The sequence below is a fragment of the Phacochoerus africanus genome, chromosome 2, assembly GCF_016906955.1.
Source record: "Phacochoerus africanus isolate WHEZ1 chromosome 2, ROS_Pafr_v1, whole genome shotgun sequence".
In the NCBI taxonomy this organism is placed as follows: Eukaryota; Metazoa; Chordata; class Mammalia; order Artiodactyla; family Suidae; genus Phacochoerus; species Phacochoerus africanus.
The window spans coordinates 255,463,651-255,478,918 of NC_062545.1; the positions used below are offsets into that span (position 1 = coordinate 255,463,651).

Genomic DNA, 15,268 nt, shown 5'->3' on the forward strand with positions numbered 1-15,268 from the left:
GAATGTAATTGGTGCAGCCACTATGGAAAACAGTGTGAAGATTCCTTAAAAAACTAAAAATAGTGTTGCCATTTGATCCAGCACGCCCACTCCTGGGCATATTATCTGGAGAAAACTCTAATTGGAAAAGATACACGCACCCAAGTGTTCACAGTAGGGCTGTTACCATAGCCAAGACATGGAGGCAACCTAAATGTCCATGGACAGATGAATGGGTGAAGGTGTGGTGTGTGTGTGTGTGTACACATACACACAATGGAATATTACTCAGCCATAAAGAGAATGAAATAATGCCAATTGCAGCAACATGGATAGACCAAGAGATTTACCATACCAAGTGAAGTAAGTCAGAAAGAGAAAGATAGATACATATGATATCACTTATATGTGGAATCCAAAATATGACACAAATGAATTTATTTATGAAACAGAAACAGACTCACAGACCCAGAAAACAAACTTATGGTTACCAAAGCGCAAAGAGAGTGGGGGAGGAATAAATTAAGAGTTTGGGATGAGCAGATACATATATAATATATAAAATAAACAACAAGGTCTTTCTGTATAACAGGAAGTATATTCAGTATCCTAAAATAAACCACAATGGAAAAGAAAACAAATATATGGACGTTCCACAGCTCTTCAAGTGGAGGCTGTTGAATTCTCTCATACCCAAGTGCTTCATTTCCAAGGGTGCTGGTGTTGCTGGTTCCAAAACATTCGAAAGGTTTTTGTTATAAATCTGGGTTGCTTCTTGGCTTTCCCACTCTGAGTGCTGAGGATTCCACTTTTTGGGTTGCCTAAGTCCTTGTTCCTTTGTCTTATTTTGCATTTTGTGTGTGTGTGTGTGTGTGTGTGCGCGCACACACACACGTGTGCACCCATACACATGTACTTGGAGATTTGTAACTTAGAAGAAAAAGTGTTTATTGACAGAGTTTAATAACTTGTATTAAGACTTAAATACTTGCTCCAGTTTTTCTCTCTTCTCATCAGCACTTGTCCTTTTCTTCTCCTTTCCTGTCTTTCTCTGTCTCTGACTCTCACGTCAGAGTGTGAAGTGGAGTCTCACTGTGACTTTGATTCATATTTCCCTGATGGCGAATGATGTTGAACATCTTTTCATGTGCATTTTGGCCATTTGTGTATCTTCTTTGGAGAAATGAATCCTGGATCATTTACTCTTTTTTGTTTTTTTCCCTTTTTGTCTTTTTAGGTCTGCACCCATGCCATATGGAAGTTCCCAGGCTAGGGATCAAATCGGAGCTACAGCTGCCGGCTTACACCACAGCTACAGCAAGGCAGGATCTGAGCCGCATCTATGACCTGCACCATAGCTCACGGCAAAGCTGGATCCTTAACCCGCTGGGGGAGGCCAGGGGTCGAACCCTCGTCCTCTTGGTTACTAGTTGGGTTTGTTACCGCTAAGGCACGGTGGAAACTCCCATTTACTCTTTTCAAAACATAAATGTCCTTTTAATATTTTATAACCAAAACATTTTCCAATTGTGCCTCAGCAGATACTCTCCCTGTGGTGGCGGTAATGAGGAAGGCCTCTTAATCAAGTTGCTATGGAAATGGGTTAAATCTCAAGGATCCCTTGGCAGCCAGGTAGTTTTAAATTGCCCCCAATATTGGCTGAAAATAAATATGGTAGAGAACTTTGTTTCAGTAAGGATTAAAGGAAGTTACATTATTAAGAACTTGTTAGCATAAACCTAAACAAAAAAATTGGCTTAGAAAAGGTATTTTTTAGATACATGAGTTTCCCTGATATATTTATTTTTTCAGTCATCAAATTCTTTTACCCGTTGAACTGGGAGTAGAGTCTTAAATGTTAAATAAGTTTTTTGTGGCGGAAGTTGTCTGCCTTCAGACTTTTGTGTTTTGCCCTAACTTTCCCCTGTGTCACCTGTGCATCAATATGTGTAAAGATAACTGTACTATGGGATTTACTGGTAGGTAATAACGGACTGTTCTCTATCTTCCAGGGACCATGCTCGACTCTTGTATTGCTTTTCTTTTTTTTTGTCTTTTTGCCTTTTCTAGGGCCCCTCCTGCGGCATATGGAGATTCCCAGGCTAGGGGTTTAATTGGAGCTTTAGCCGCTGGCCTACAGCAGAACAACAGCAATGCCAGATCCGAGCTGCACCTGTGACCTACACCACAGCTCACGGCAGCAGTGGATCCTTAACCCATTGAGCGAGGCCAGGGATCGAACCCACAACCTCATGGTGCCTAGTCGGATTTGTTAACCACTGAGCCACGATGGGAACTCCTCATTTCTTGCATCAGAAAATCGACAGGGCAGTTGTGATTTACCCTCTCGGTGTTTTTCGGGAATGTGCTGATGACCACATAAAGATCTGACTGCTTAAGAAAGACTGTTCTTGACAGATGGCTCCTAGGGACTTAGTAGCTAGCCTGGAGGTTTTTCTTCAAACCTTCTTATCAGTTACCTGGATATTTCTCTTCATGTCTTTGTAGCCACTTCCTGAGAAATTTGTGGTGAAAGGTGTTGTGGATCGATTTTCAGAAGAATTTGTGGAGACCAGAAGAAAAGCTTTGGATAAATTCCTGAAAAGAATTACAGATCATCCTGTGCTCTCTTTCAATGAACACTTTAATGTTTTCCTTACTGCTAAGGTAAGGACAGATGTTTTCATATCTCTCCCCCCAAATTAGCATTCTTCAGGCTCTTTCTTAGAAGCTGTTTTGATCTCTCACAAGCCACTTTCATGAATGGGCCCCCATAGCGGCTGTCATAGAATTGCTCTGGAGTTCCCGTCATGGCTCAGCGGAAACAAATCTGAGTAGCATCCATGAGGACGCAGGTTTGATCCCTGGCTTCGCCCAGTGGGTTAAGGATCGGGCATTGCTGGGAGCTGTGGTGTAGGTCGAAGATGTGGTTCGCATCCAGTGTTGCTGTGGCTCTGGTGTAGGACGGCGGCTCCAGTTCTGATTCGACCCCTAGCCTGGGAACTTCCATATGCTGTGGGTGCAGCCCTAAAAAGACCAAAAAAAAAAAAAAAATTGCTCTATTTTTTGGGCAGTGCCCACTTGTCCTGGCTTGATTTCCATGTTAGATTTCAGAAAAATACCCCCTTGAAGCAACAGAGGAAGTTAGAATATTTGCACCTGCCAAAAGCAGGGCTGGGTGTTTCCTTGAACACTTACTGGCAGTGTTACTGGGTGAGGCCATTCTGACCACCAGTGGGCATGAAAGGGAAAAGAGCCTTTATTGAGTGTTTGATAAGGATGTTCTTCACAGGAACCCTGTGAGTGTTTGCCCACAGCCTGATTTTTTTTTCCTGCCTCACCCATGGCTCGTGGAAGTTTCTGGGCGGGGCATTGAACTCACACCACTGCAGCAACCTGAGTCGCAGCAGTGACAATCCAGGATCCTTAACCTGCTAGGCCACCAAGGAACTCTACAGATGAGGAAACTGACGTTCAGGGCATGGGTAGTAGCTCAGGGGGTGTTACTGGAATGTGAAATTGGGTCTGTGTGGCTGATGAGGCCAGTTTCCTAGGTATCAGGCCGCCCGACCAAGAGGAGTTCAGCGTTACTTGCTTGCAGCCAAGTTCCTAGCGGGTGGGCATTTTCCAAGCATTTCCCAGGGACATATGTAGAGCTGACACAGCTGCCTGGTTCTGTGTATGGAAACTCAAGCTGGCCATCCACGGACCTCTCTCTGAACTTCCCTGTTGGCAGAACTGGCCCTAAACCTGAGGCAGTGGACTCTCATTGTCTGCAGAAATGGGAGGCTGTATTCAGACTCGCCTGCCAGCTCCCCTGCGGCCCCATCTGTTTAGTTTCCTGTATCACATTTTCAAATTCAGGTCATGGGTATTTCATTCCATGTTGGCAAGAGTATCCGGTCCAGGTACTTGCCAGGTTCCTTTTTCAAAGGGGCGAAATGGAGAAATGTTGGCCGGTCATAGCAGTGAGGGGTGCCATCCTCCAGGCAGTAAAAGCCGCACGGCAGTCCTTTAGTGTTGGCACGCAGCCTCCTTAATGACATGCCCATGCATCTGCTCTTTTTCCTGGAAGCCTTGTCCCCAGACTTGTGGTCTTTTTAAAAATAAGTATTTCCTGGTGACCTCCTCCTCGGATACAGTTCCTCCGGTGTAGCCACAAAGGAAAAATCCACTCTGTTCTCCCACAGTGCAGCTCCCTGTTTCACCCAGAGGACAGGTTCGTCGTCCAGGCAGGCCCTCGCGTTTCATCATTTTTGTTGAGCAGAGAGACAACCAGGGAGAAAGCTTAGACCCCCTGGATATTGGGAATTTGTGTGAAGCATAAGTAGGAAAGTTTTTTGTTTTTGGTTTTTTTTGGTGTGTGTGGTATTTATCTGTGGGCCAAGCAATGTGACCTGATTTTTTTAAAAGTCTTCAGTTTTGTCATTACAGTGTAACATACATACAGAAAAGTATGCAAATCCCAGCTCTCTAAATGACCACAAAATGAACACGCCTTTATAGTCGCTACCCATATCGGAGCTCCTTTTGCGGCTCAGCAGGTTAAGGACCTGATGTTGTCTCTGTGAGGATGCGGGTTCTATCCCTGACCTCACTCAATGGGACAAGGATCCAGTGTTGCCGCAAGCTGCGGCATAGGTTGCAAATGTGATTCCAATTTGACCCCTAGTCTGGCAACTTCTATATGCCTCAGGTGTAGCCATTTAAAAAAAAAAGAGAGATGTGTATTTATTGATGGTACCCATATCAAGACAGAGAATTACCAGCATCCTGGAAGCCTCTCTCATTCCCCCTCCCAATCACTGCCACACCTCCCTCCACCACAGAGTAAACAGTATCCTGATTTCTGACAGCGCAGAGAACTGGTTTTTTTGCTTTTGAAAAAGCCCTTCAATATCACTCAAAATCCAACTTGATGTGAGTACAGGGGAGTTGGCTTGTTTAAACAACACAGCTTCCTGCCTTAGGTCAGTTTTACTTGCTGAAGTAAATACACTAAATAACCTCATATTTTCTTTTTTTTTTCTTTATAAATGTGGTAAAAATGCACATGATGTGAAGTTTACTGTCGTACCCATTTTGTTTCTTTTTTTTTTCAGATTTGTATTTTTTCTATTCTATTTGACTTAGTGTTCTGTCAATTTCTGCTGTGTAGCAAAGTGACCCAGTCATATGTATATATGTGTGTGTGTTTTCTCACATTACCCTTCATCATAAGTGACTAGATATAGTCCCCTGTGCTATACAGCAGGATCTCATTGCTTATCCACTCCAAATGCAAGAGTTTTTGCATCTACTAACTCCAAACTCCTAGTCCATCCCACTCCCTCGCCCTCGGCAACCACAAGTCTGTTCTCCATGTCCATGAGTTTGTTTCTTTTTTGTAGATAGTTTCATTTGTGCCATATATTAGATTCCAGATATAAGTGTTATCATATGATATTTGTCTTTTTCTTACTTCGCTTAGTATGAGAGTCTTCTAGTTCCATCCATGTTACTGCAAATGGCATTATTTTGTTCTTTTTTTTTTGGCTGAGTATATATACCACATCTGCCTAATCCATTCGTTTGTTGCCATCATATCCATTTTGCAGTGTACAGTTTGGAAGTGTTAAGTATCTTCACCCTGTTGTACAACTAATCTCCAGAACTCCTTCAGCCTGCAAAACTGAAACTTTGCACCCACTAAACAGTAGCTCCCTATCTCCGCCCCCGCCCCATCCCTGTTCCCCCATCTTTTCACACACTTGGAATAACTCGGTCTTGTCTTTCGATGAGCCACTGACATGCTCAGCCACAGCAAATGCAAAAGCTTTCCTCGTCCTTGTGATGACATGGTCTTGCCACAAACTAGAAGTGGCCTTAGGAAGAAGCTACCAATGCTGGGAGAGGTGGGGGTGCTTAGTATCAGCTGTGTCGAGTCAGTGTGCAAATCCGTGTGTTCATTATTGGCAGCGTGAGTACAGCAGTCGGGTGGGTATGACTAAGTAACTTACTCGTCACGTTAATGAACTTGGTTGATGGGAGGTTCTCTTGCAAAGCTCTACTCGAAGTAAAGTTGTGTAGTCCAGTGATCCCTTTTGGAGCTGGCCCTGCACCGAAACACATGGTCTGTGGAGCAATTCCTAGAACTCCAGGGCGTCAGTTATGGTCTTGTGGAAGCCTGGTACCTATGGTGATGTTTTTTGTCTGGCGTGTACGAGGTTAGTAGGAGAGATGGAATCTGTAGAACATTCTCTCAGGCAGATGGTGTTGAAAGGAAGAGGGGAGAGAAGGAGGGAGGTGATAGAGGAGGGGGTTGCTGCTGTTTTCATGCTGGGTGAGCCTTGGATATATCTTATTTTATTTTTTTAGGGCCACACCCGTGGCATATGGAGGTTCCCAGGCTAGGGGTCCAATCAGAGCTGTAGCTGCCGGCCTACACCACAGCCACAGCAACACGGGATCTGAGCCTCGTCTGTGACCTACACCACAGCTCATGGCAACGCTGGATCCTTAACCCACTGAGCGAGGCCAGGGATCGAACCCATGTCCTCATGGATGCTAGTTGGGTTTGTTAACCACTGAGCCATGACGGGAACTCCCAGCTTTGAGTATATTTTACATGCTGAAGGATTAGAAGTCGAAGATATAGCCAGGAGAGAAGGGCTGGCTGATGGGGCAAGGGCCTTGGCTGGCAGGGGAGGCTTAGACAGGAAAAGGTGGATTTAAGGGCACCAGTGAAGGCCGTGGCTGCATCAAGTCAAACCACTTTTGAAGGCACCATTAAAGTAAGTGACAGAGAACAGCCCAGAGATACTGTGGATTCCTCTTAGAGGTTAATGAGAGGAATAAATTTATTTCACATGGCAGACTAATACACTTTTTATATTTATATTTGATGGATTAGGTAGCTCAACAGATTCCCCATTTATGCTTCGACCAAGAAATCCAGGGTAAAATGTTTTGTTGTTTGCAGAATCCCTCCTTGGCTGGGATTGTGTTGCACTTCTGTCACTGTCTCCAGCTCACCACCCTCTACTCTCTTGTATGGCTTTGCTTGAGATATAAATAAATGAATGGAATGAGTCTTTTCTCTCTCTCTCTCTCTCTGTCTTTTTTTTTTTTCTTTTTTGGCTGCCGCATGGCTTATGGAATTCCTGGGCCAGGGATTACATCCAAGCCACAGCTGTGACCTACACTGGAGCTGCACAATGCCAGATCCTTTAACCCATTGTGCCGGGCTGGGGATCAAACCTCTGTCCTGGCGCTGCAAAGATGCCACCAATCCTGTTGTGCTACAGCGGGAACTCCTCAGCTCTTGAATTTTTCTCCTAAAGACAATTTAGGATATTTTGATGGGAGAAGGGGTCACGTGTTAAGAAACTATATGTGGACAGTCGTGTTTAAGGGAAAGCATACTGGGTGGGCGAACCTGATAGGAAAGGTCAGCATGCAGGCCTGCTGGAAGCCATCTGGGTGTGGAAGCTCAGGCGTGCGAGCTGGGTGGTTGTGATGGGCAGGAGAGGGCACGTTTGTGTGTGTGGTCAGGTCCTTACCTAACTCGGCTCCTTTTTTTCCGAGTCCTCCATTTCCCAAAGGAAACTGCCCATGGGAGTTGGTTGGTTGTGTCCTGGCCGTGGGAGTGGCTGAGCCCCTCGAGTTTGTCTGTTCACGTGTCATCCTCAGGACCTGAACGTGTACAAGAAGCAGGGGATGGCGTTGCTGAGTCGGGTGGGCGAGTCAGTCAAGCATGTCACGGGAGGCTACAAGCTGAGGAGCCGGCCGCTGGAGTTTGCAGCCATAGGCGAGTACTTAGACACGTTCGCGCTCAAACTGGGAACCATCGATCGGATAGCCCAGCGGATCATCAAGGAAGAAATAGGTGAGCGCCCCCTTGTGGTCTTTCTCAGGGACCGCGTTTGCAGACATGCATTTGCGCGTGCCAGGCGGACTCAAACTGCAGAAATGCTCGAATGGCAGAACCAGCCTGCATTTTACTTATAAAACTAATGCACAGTACAGGGAGCCGGGGAGGCGGCTGTGACCAGAGAATAGCTGTGCCCTCTGCCCCCCACCCTCCGCCTCAGCCTTGTGCTTGCTTTCCCACAGCAGACAACCACGCTGAGCCTCCAGGCTTGTCTGCTTTGCTCGCTCTTAACTTTGGCTTCCAAAGTTAAGAGACATTGCCTCAGCTTCCCTTCATTCATCGGTATGAACATTTAAAAAACAAAGTGAGGTGTCTTTCCGGGCAGAAAGGTGGTGTCAACAGGCCAGCATGATGACCTGCGTTTGCCAAAGTTATGATGCCTTCAGGCCTGATGTTGCCTCGCCTGCCCCACCCTGATGTCCTTCCAGCCCCCCTCTTCCTGACCCGGGAGTTTGGAGGCCTTTCTCTAACCTTCCTGCTGGCGGCACCACTGCCTCACCACCCCTCTTGTGGCCACTTTTGTACGTTTTTTGGTCTTGTCACACACGTGTAGGTCAGACAGACCTGAGCCGCTTTAATGATCATGCTGGCGCATGATGCGAAACACATAGAAAAGTAGTCATCCATCAGTTAACGGCAACAACATTTTATTGTAATGGCAAGAATCCTGGTGACAGGTGATGGGCTGCATTTTCTTTCTTTTTTTTTTTTTTGTCTTTTTGCCTTTTCTAGGGCCACTCCCAAGGTATATGGAGGTTCCCAGGCTAGGGGTCGAATCAGAGCTGTAGCCACCAGCCTACACCAGAGCCACAGCAACTCGGGAACCGAGCCGTGTCTGCGACCTACACCACAGCTCACAGCAATGCCGGATCCTTAACCGACTGAGCAAGGCCAGGGGTCGAACCCTCAACCTCGTGGTTCCTAGTCGGATTCGTTAACCTCTGACCCACGACAGGAACTCTGGGCCACATTTTCTTTGTGGGAGGAAATAAATCAACATTTTCCTCTGTTTCTTGTGCTTTAGTTCTCCTTTATCCATCGCTGGTGTCATGTGTGGCCTGTGGTTTGGAAATGGCTTTAGGTACCACCCCCACCTGAAGATGATACAGGGTTAATTCTGATGGGACTGAGGTGTTGGGTTGACGCATGGGTGAGAGAGTGAGTCTGCCAATGTAAGACCACATTTCTTGCATCAACTGTTTCCTAAAATTCCATCCTTTCCCCATTGTGACTAATTACTTGTTTTCCTCTTAAACATCTCCCTAAACCTGTATGAAACTCAGCTTCTATTGCCTGTTAAAATATTGTAGAGTTCCCACTGTGGCTTAGTGGGTGAAGAACCCAGTTAGTGTCCATGAGGATGTGGGGTTTGATCTCTGGCCTCACTCAGTGGGTTAAGGACCCAGCGGTGCCACAAGCTGTGACATAGGTTGCAGACGTGGCTTGGATCTGAGGGGGTGGCCCTAAAAAGAAAAAAAAAATATATTGCTTCCCTGTATGGGTGATGGTTTTCTTTGAAGATATTCAGTGATGTAGGTCCTACCACTTTCTGCAGAATGTATTGTGCTTCCCCATTTTCTACTGTATATCCTATTCCCAGGATAATGGGGTAGAGTTGATCGATATTATAAGGTTAGCTCTAACATCAGCTTCTAGAGATTTAAAAAAAAAATGTCAGCGTGTTGTGTTTAAACGAGAGCATGGTCAGGGAAACCCATCTTAATGCGGAGGGCTCTGGGCCACAGTGGTCATGGGGTCAGTACTACAGTCAGCAGTCAGTGATTGCCACCCAGCCAGGTCTTCACTGGTTTCTCGTCCCCCTTTAGAGTACCTTGTAGAGCTGAGAGAATACGGGCCTGTGTACTCCACGTGGAGCGCTTTAGAGGGGGAGCTGGCCGAGCCCCTGGAGGGTGTGTCCGCTTGCATCGGCAACTGCTCTACAGCCTTGGAAGAGCTGACAGACGACATGACAGAAGACTTTCTCCCAGTGCTCAGGGAATATATTTTATACTCTGACTCCATGAAGGTGAGCTGGCTCAATTCTTGGGCACTTAGGTACTTTCTTCTTAATAATCATTCATCAAAAAGTAATTGGAGTTCCCATTGTGGCACAGTGGAAATGAATCTGACTAGTATCCGTGAGGATTCAGGTTGGATCCCCAGCCTTGCTTAGTGGGTTGGGGATCTGGTGTTGCCATGAGCTGTGGTGTAGATCGAAGACATGGCCCAGATTCCATGTGGCTGCAGCCATGGCTGTGGCGCAGGCTGGCAGCTGTAGCTCCGATTCGACCCCTAGCCCGGGATCTTCCATATGCTATAGGTGCGGCCCTAAAAAGCAGAAAAAAAAAGTGATTTATTATTGTGCATTTGCAAGGGGCACAGATTCCCTTCTTCCTGGGTGGGTACCATCAGACATATGGACTGACCTCATAGATTTGTAAAAAGAAAACAAGGTGAATCAAGTATGTGAACTAAATGAAAAAAAGTTTGGAAGAAATTCTTATAAATAAGCCTTCTCTGACCGTTGAAGGAGATATAAAATCTGTTAATTAAAAACAGTATGGTGTGGAAAAAGAACAATCGGATAATTAAAGCTCTCGGAAGTTAAAATATGATTGCTTCAATAAAATCAAAGAGTAAAATGGGAAGCTGAGGTTGAGGAAATCTTGGAAAGCAAAACAAACACACGTAACTGGAAAGTAGAACAAAAATGCAAAGGTACTGAAAATGTGAAAATATGAGTCATAGAGGATTAATCTCAGAGGTTCAGCATCTAACTGATTAGAGTTCCTGACTGAGAGAACAGAGACAACCGAGGGAAGGAAATTATGAAAGAAATAATACAAGAAAATTCCCCTAAGTGGAAGGACATGACTCTTAAGACTAAAAAGACAGGCTGGGAGTTCCCGTCATGGCTCAGTGGAAAGGAATCCGACTAGTATCCATGAGGATGCAGGTTCAATCCCTGGCCTTGCTCAGTGGGTTAAGAATTTGGTGTTGCAGATATGGCTCAGATGTAGCTCAGATCTGGTGTTGCTGCGGCACAGGCTGGCTGCTGTAGTTCCAATTCGACCCCTAGCCTGGGAACTTCCATATGCCATGTGTGTGGCCCTCAGAAGCAAAATAAATAAATTAATTAATTAAAAGACAGGCTAATTACTCAGTAAAAGGAATGAACAGAGAACCAACCCAAGGCATATCATTGTAAAATTTTGGAGCAAAAATATGAATTAAATGCTTTAATGCCCACATTAGAAATTTTCCCAAGAATTCCTGTTGTGGTGCAGCAGAAACGAATCTGACTAGGAACCATGAGGTTGTGGGTTTGATCCCTGGCCTCACTCAGTGGGTTAAGGATCTGGTGTTGCTGTGAGCTGTGGTGTAGGCCTCAGACTTGGCTTGGATCACTAGTTGCTGTGGCTGTGGCGTAGGCTGGCGACTGCAGCTCTGATTAGACCCCTAGCCTGGGAGCTTCCAAATGCCATGGGTGCGGCCCTAAAAAGACAAAGACAAAAAAGAAAAAAGAAAGAAAGAAACTTCCCCAGCCTGCCCTCAGACTGGCTGGAGAGTGTAGCTTCTGGGGACTCCTATGACGGTGGCCCCAGTTAGAGAAAAGGGTCAGTCTTCCTGACCAACAGAAGGAGACATGTGGCTCAGTGCTGAACTTCCCCGTGTCCAGGTCACCCTTCCTCCTTTCCAAAGGAGACCCCCCGGGGTAGGGACTGCCACAGATCTTGAGAGAGAAACCTGTCCGTCAGCCTGGGGTTGTAAAAACGGAAAACCAGAAAACTCACGGTGCTGTGAAAAGATTCTACACTTTGAAGACTTAAAAAAAATAATGAATCAACTAGTTATAAAAACTTAGAAAAAAACTTTAACATGGAAAATATTCAGCACATAAACCAGAGAGAATGGTATGACAGACTCTTTCATATACCTGTCACTCTCATTCCATCTTGTTTCACTAGGTGTGAAGTTTTAAGGCTGTCAATACCCGGAAAGGTGTGGACAGTGGAAAATGAAGCCTGTTCCTGGTAGAATGAATCACTGTCTCATGTACACTTTATAAAAGAATAATACTTTCAAAGGCAGGATGGGGTCCGGATCTCACAGTGATCAGGGAACATGGTGTGAATTTCCTTCTCTGTGAGGGGAGAGCGATGGTGGTGGTTGGTGATGATCAGGAGAAGACTCTGATGTGAGGTCATTCGCCTGAGGCAGCTTTGTGGGTAATTCTTGAAGCTGAGGCTGAACACCGAGGCTTCTGACTCCAAATTTGCAACTCGTTCTCCTTTACTGCATTGTATTAAAAAAAAATTAGAGATCTACCCATTGTGCGTTTCATCCTGTGCCTGAAACGGGTATGGCAAGGCATCCCGGAGTGGGAGTGGGGGTGGGAGAAATGGGTGAAGAGGGGTCAAAAGGTGCAAACTTCCAGCTACAGAATAAGGTCTTAGGATGTAATGTACAGCACGGTGACTATAGTTAGTAATATTTGAAATTGCTGGGAAAGTGGATCTTAAAAGGTTTTTTTTTTTTGGTCTTTTCTAGGGCCACATCCACTGCATATGGAGGTTCCCAGGCTAGGGGTCCCATCGGAGCTGTAGCCACCAGCCTACACCACAGCCATAGCAACTGAGGATCCAAGCCTTGTCTGTGACCTACATCAAAGCTCACGGCAACGCTGGATCCTTAACCCACTGAGCAAGGCCAGGGATGGAACCCTCAGCCTCATGGTTCCTAGTCGGATTCATTAACCATTAAGCCACAACGGGAATTCCAGGATCTTAAAAGTTCTCATCACGGAGTTCCTGTCGTGACTTAGCTGTTAACAAACCCGACCAGCATCCATGAGGAAAGCGGGTTTGACTCCTGGCCTTGATCAGTGGGTTAAGGATCCGGTGTTGCCATGAGCTGTGGGGTAGGTTGTAGACGTGGCTTGGATCCCACGTTGCTGTGGCTGTGGTGTAGACCAGCGGCTACAGCTCCAATTTGACCCCTAGCCTGGGAACCTCCATATGCTGCAGGTGTGGCCCTAAGAAGACAAATAAATAAATAAATAAATAAAAAGTTCTCATAACAAGAAAAAAAAAAGGTGAATCTATGTGGGGATGAATGTTAACTAGTCTCATTGTGATGATCACTTCACAACATCTACCAGTATCAAATCACTAATATTGTATACCTGTCTAATATAATGCTATATGTTAGTTACATTGAAATAAAAAAAGGCATTCTGACTTGCTTAAAATGAGCCAGAATATTTCACGTTACTTATAAAGTTAATAGGACCTGTTTTTTTGTGAACAAAAATAAAGTTTTCCGATCCCTGGAAATTCAGGTTTCTTGAATTTGTCTCTCACAGAGACATACCCTTATCATAAATGCTCCAGTAACCTTGCTGGACTGAAAATCTGATGCATCATACATGGATCTGGGATTATTACAGTACAGATTGCTTTGTTCTTGCACGAGGCAAGAATGTTAGTGCTTAACATATATTTGTATTTGAAGCGGGGCTTAAAATGATTTGGCCAGGCTTTATCTGGCATCCTTATTAAAATATCATTACACAGTGAGACAGAAGCTTGTGTGAGTAATTCAAGGCAGACATCAAAGAAACTTGTTAGTTTGCTCTCTTTCTTGACGCCATGGGTGAAGCACATGTATTGGGTTTCTTGCTTACTGAGCCTGAAAAAATATTAGGTTCGTCTAGAGAACGGGGCTGGATACGGTGTTGTCTGGGGCAGGGCCTGGTCCAGCGGACGTGCTGCCTGGCAGTGGCTCGCTCTGTGCCGCGGTGAGCAGAACCAAGCCCAGTTAGAAGGAAATGAGGCCTCCTGCTCCCCTTCTTTCAAACAGGAAAATTCTGCCGCAGAGTGGCTTGTGCAGGACAGGAGTGACTTGGCAGAGCCAAGACTGCGTGTTGGATTGTCAGGGTCTGGGTGCCCAGGGCTGGACACAGCAGGAGAGTGATGGGTGTCTTAAGTGGATCTTTTTTAAAAAAAATTTAATTTTATTGGGGTATGGTTGACTTGACAAGGTTTATTAGTTTCAGGTGTACAGCAAAGTGAATCAGTCATACATATAAATATATCCATTCCTTTGTTCCCATATGGGTCATCACAAACTACTGAGTATCTTCTCCTGTGCTACACAGTAGGTTCCTGTTCCCCTGCCTTTTTAACATCGATGCTTTTTAATGATTCTTATCTGTATGTTTTTCATTTTTGCTTTTTAGGGCTGCATTTGCGGCATAGGGAAGTTCCCAGGCTAGGGGTCGAAGTGGAGCTGCAGCTGCCGGCCTACACCACAGCCACACCAACGCCAGATCCGAGCCGCATCTGTGACCCACACCACAGCTCATAGCAACGCTGGATACTGAACCTACTGTGAGTGAGACCAGGGATCAAACTCATGTCCTCATTGTTACTGGTCGGGTTCATTACTGATGAGCCACAATGGGAACTCCCTTACCTATATTTTATTCCTCTGAGAAAGTCATATGATTCCATTTCCAAAATATTTCTGATTTTTGAGATATAAGTAGGACAGACTTTACTTTTCAGCATAAAGACTAATTATAGGGTGGAGGGCTTCCTGAGGGCCTGCTTGTGACATATTCTTTGTCAGCTGCTGAATGGTCTTCAGACCTGAGAAAATCCCTCTGGTCTTGTTTTGGGGGTGGGGTGGGGTTGGTATTGGTGTGGTGACATTTTGTCGTTGTGCTCCTTTGGTGATGGCCTTGCATGAACCAAAGTGAGTATTTGTCCTCACCATCTGAGGTTGGGCCTGTGCCTTGGGAATCTGAACTAGTTAAGGGTCAGTGTAACCCTTCATGGAGAACACGCTGGAGCTTCTGGGAACCCTCTCCTCATGGGGCTAAGGTTGGGGTTCCTCTCTAGTCTGAAAAGGCCATTGGGTTCATCCTTTCTAACTTGCTCATTTTATAGGTGAAGAAACAGGGCCCCACAGGTAAATCTTTTCTCTGTTCCATGGTTCTAATGAGCAGCCACTTTATGTTTGTGTCTTGACCACTGGTGAGAGAAACCAGGTCAGATCCCACTTTTTGAGGCTGGGGCTCAAGTTGTCTCTCTGTAAGTGCTCTTGAGGCTGGGTACGTTCTGTTCTCTTTGGAGGCAGAGAGAAAGCACAGGAAAAGACAGGTTGTTATCAGGCCTGTGGATAGATGAACGGTGTTCAGAGAACGATGAGGACGGCTCGTGCTGGGAGGACAGTCGAAGACATGGGTTCTGGGGATGCTGTGCCGTGAACAGTGCTGGCGAGGGGAGGGTACCAAAGTCACCCTCAGGCCCAGGACTCCAGTGAAGCACCCTGTAGACGCCTGCAGCCCTTGGATGGCGTTTCACGTCTTGT

The 15,268-nt window shown here is 45.7% G+C and overlaps 1 protein-coding gene across 1 annotated transcript in view; it reads left to right on the forward strand.

Annotated features, from left to right (window-relative positions):
- SNX30 (sorting nexin family member 30) overlaps positions 1 to 15,268 on the forward strand; it is a 128,631-nt gene that overhangs the window by 79,467 nt on the left and 33,896 nt on the right. The window contains exons 4-6 of the mRNA XM_047768175.1: positions 2,488 to 2,646; positions 7,651 to 7,846; positions 9,718 to 9,917. Of these exons, the coding sequence (XP_047624131.1) occupies positions 2,488 to 2,646; positions 7,651 to 7,846; positions 9,718 to 9,917 (555 nt within the window). The remainder of the gene's footprint in view (positions 1 to 2,487; positions 2,647 to 7,650; positions 7,847 to 9,717; positions 9,918 to 15,268) is intronic.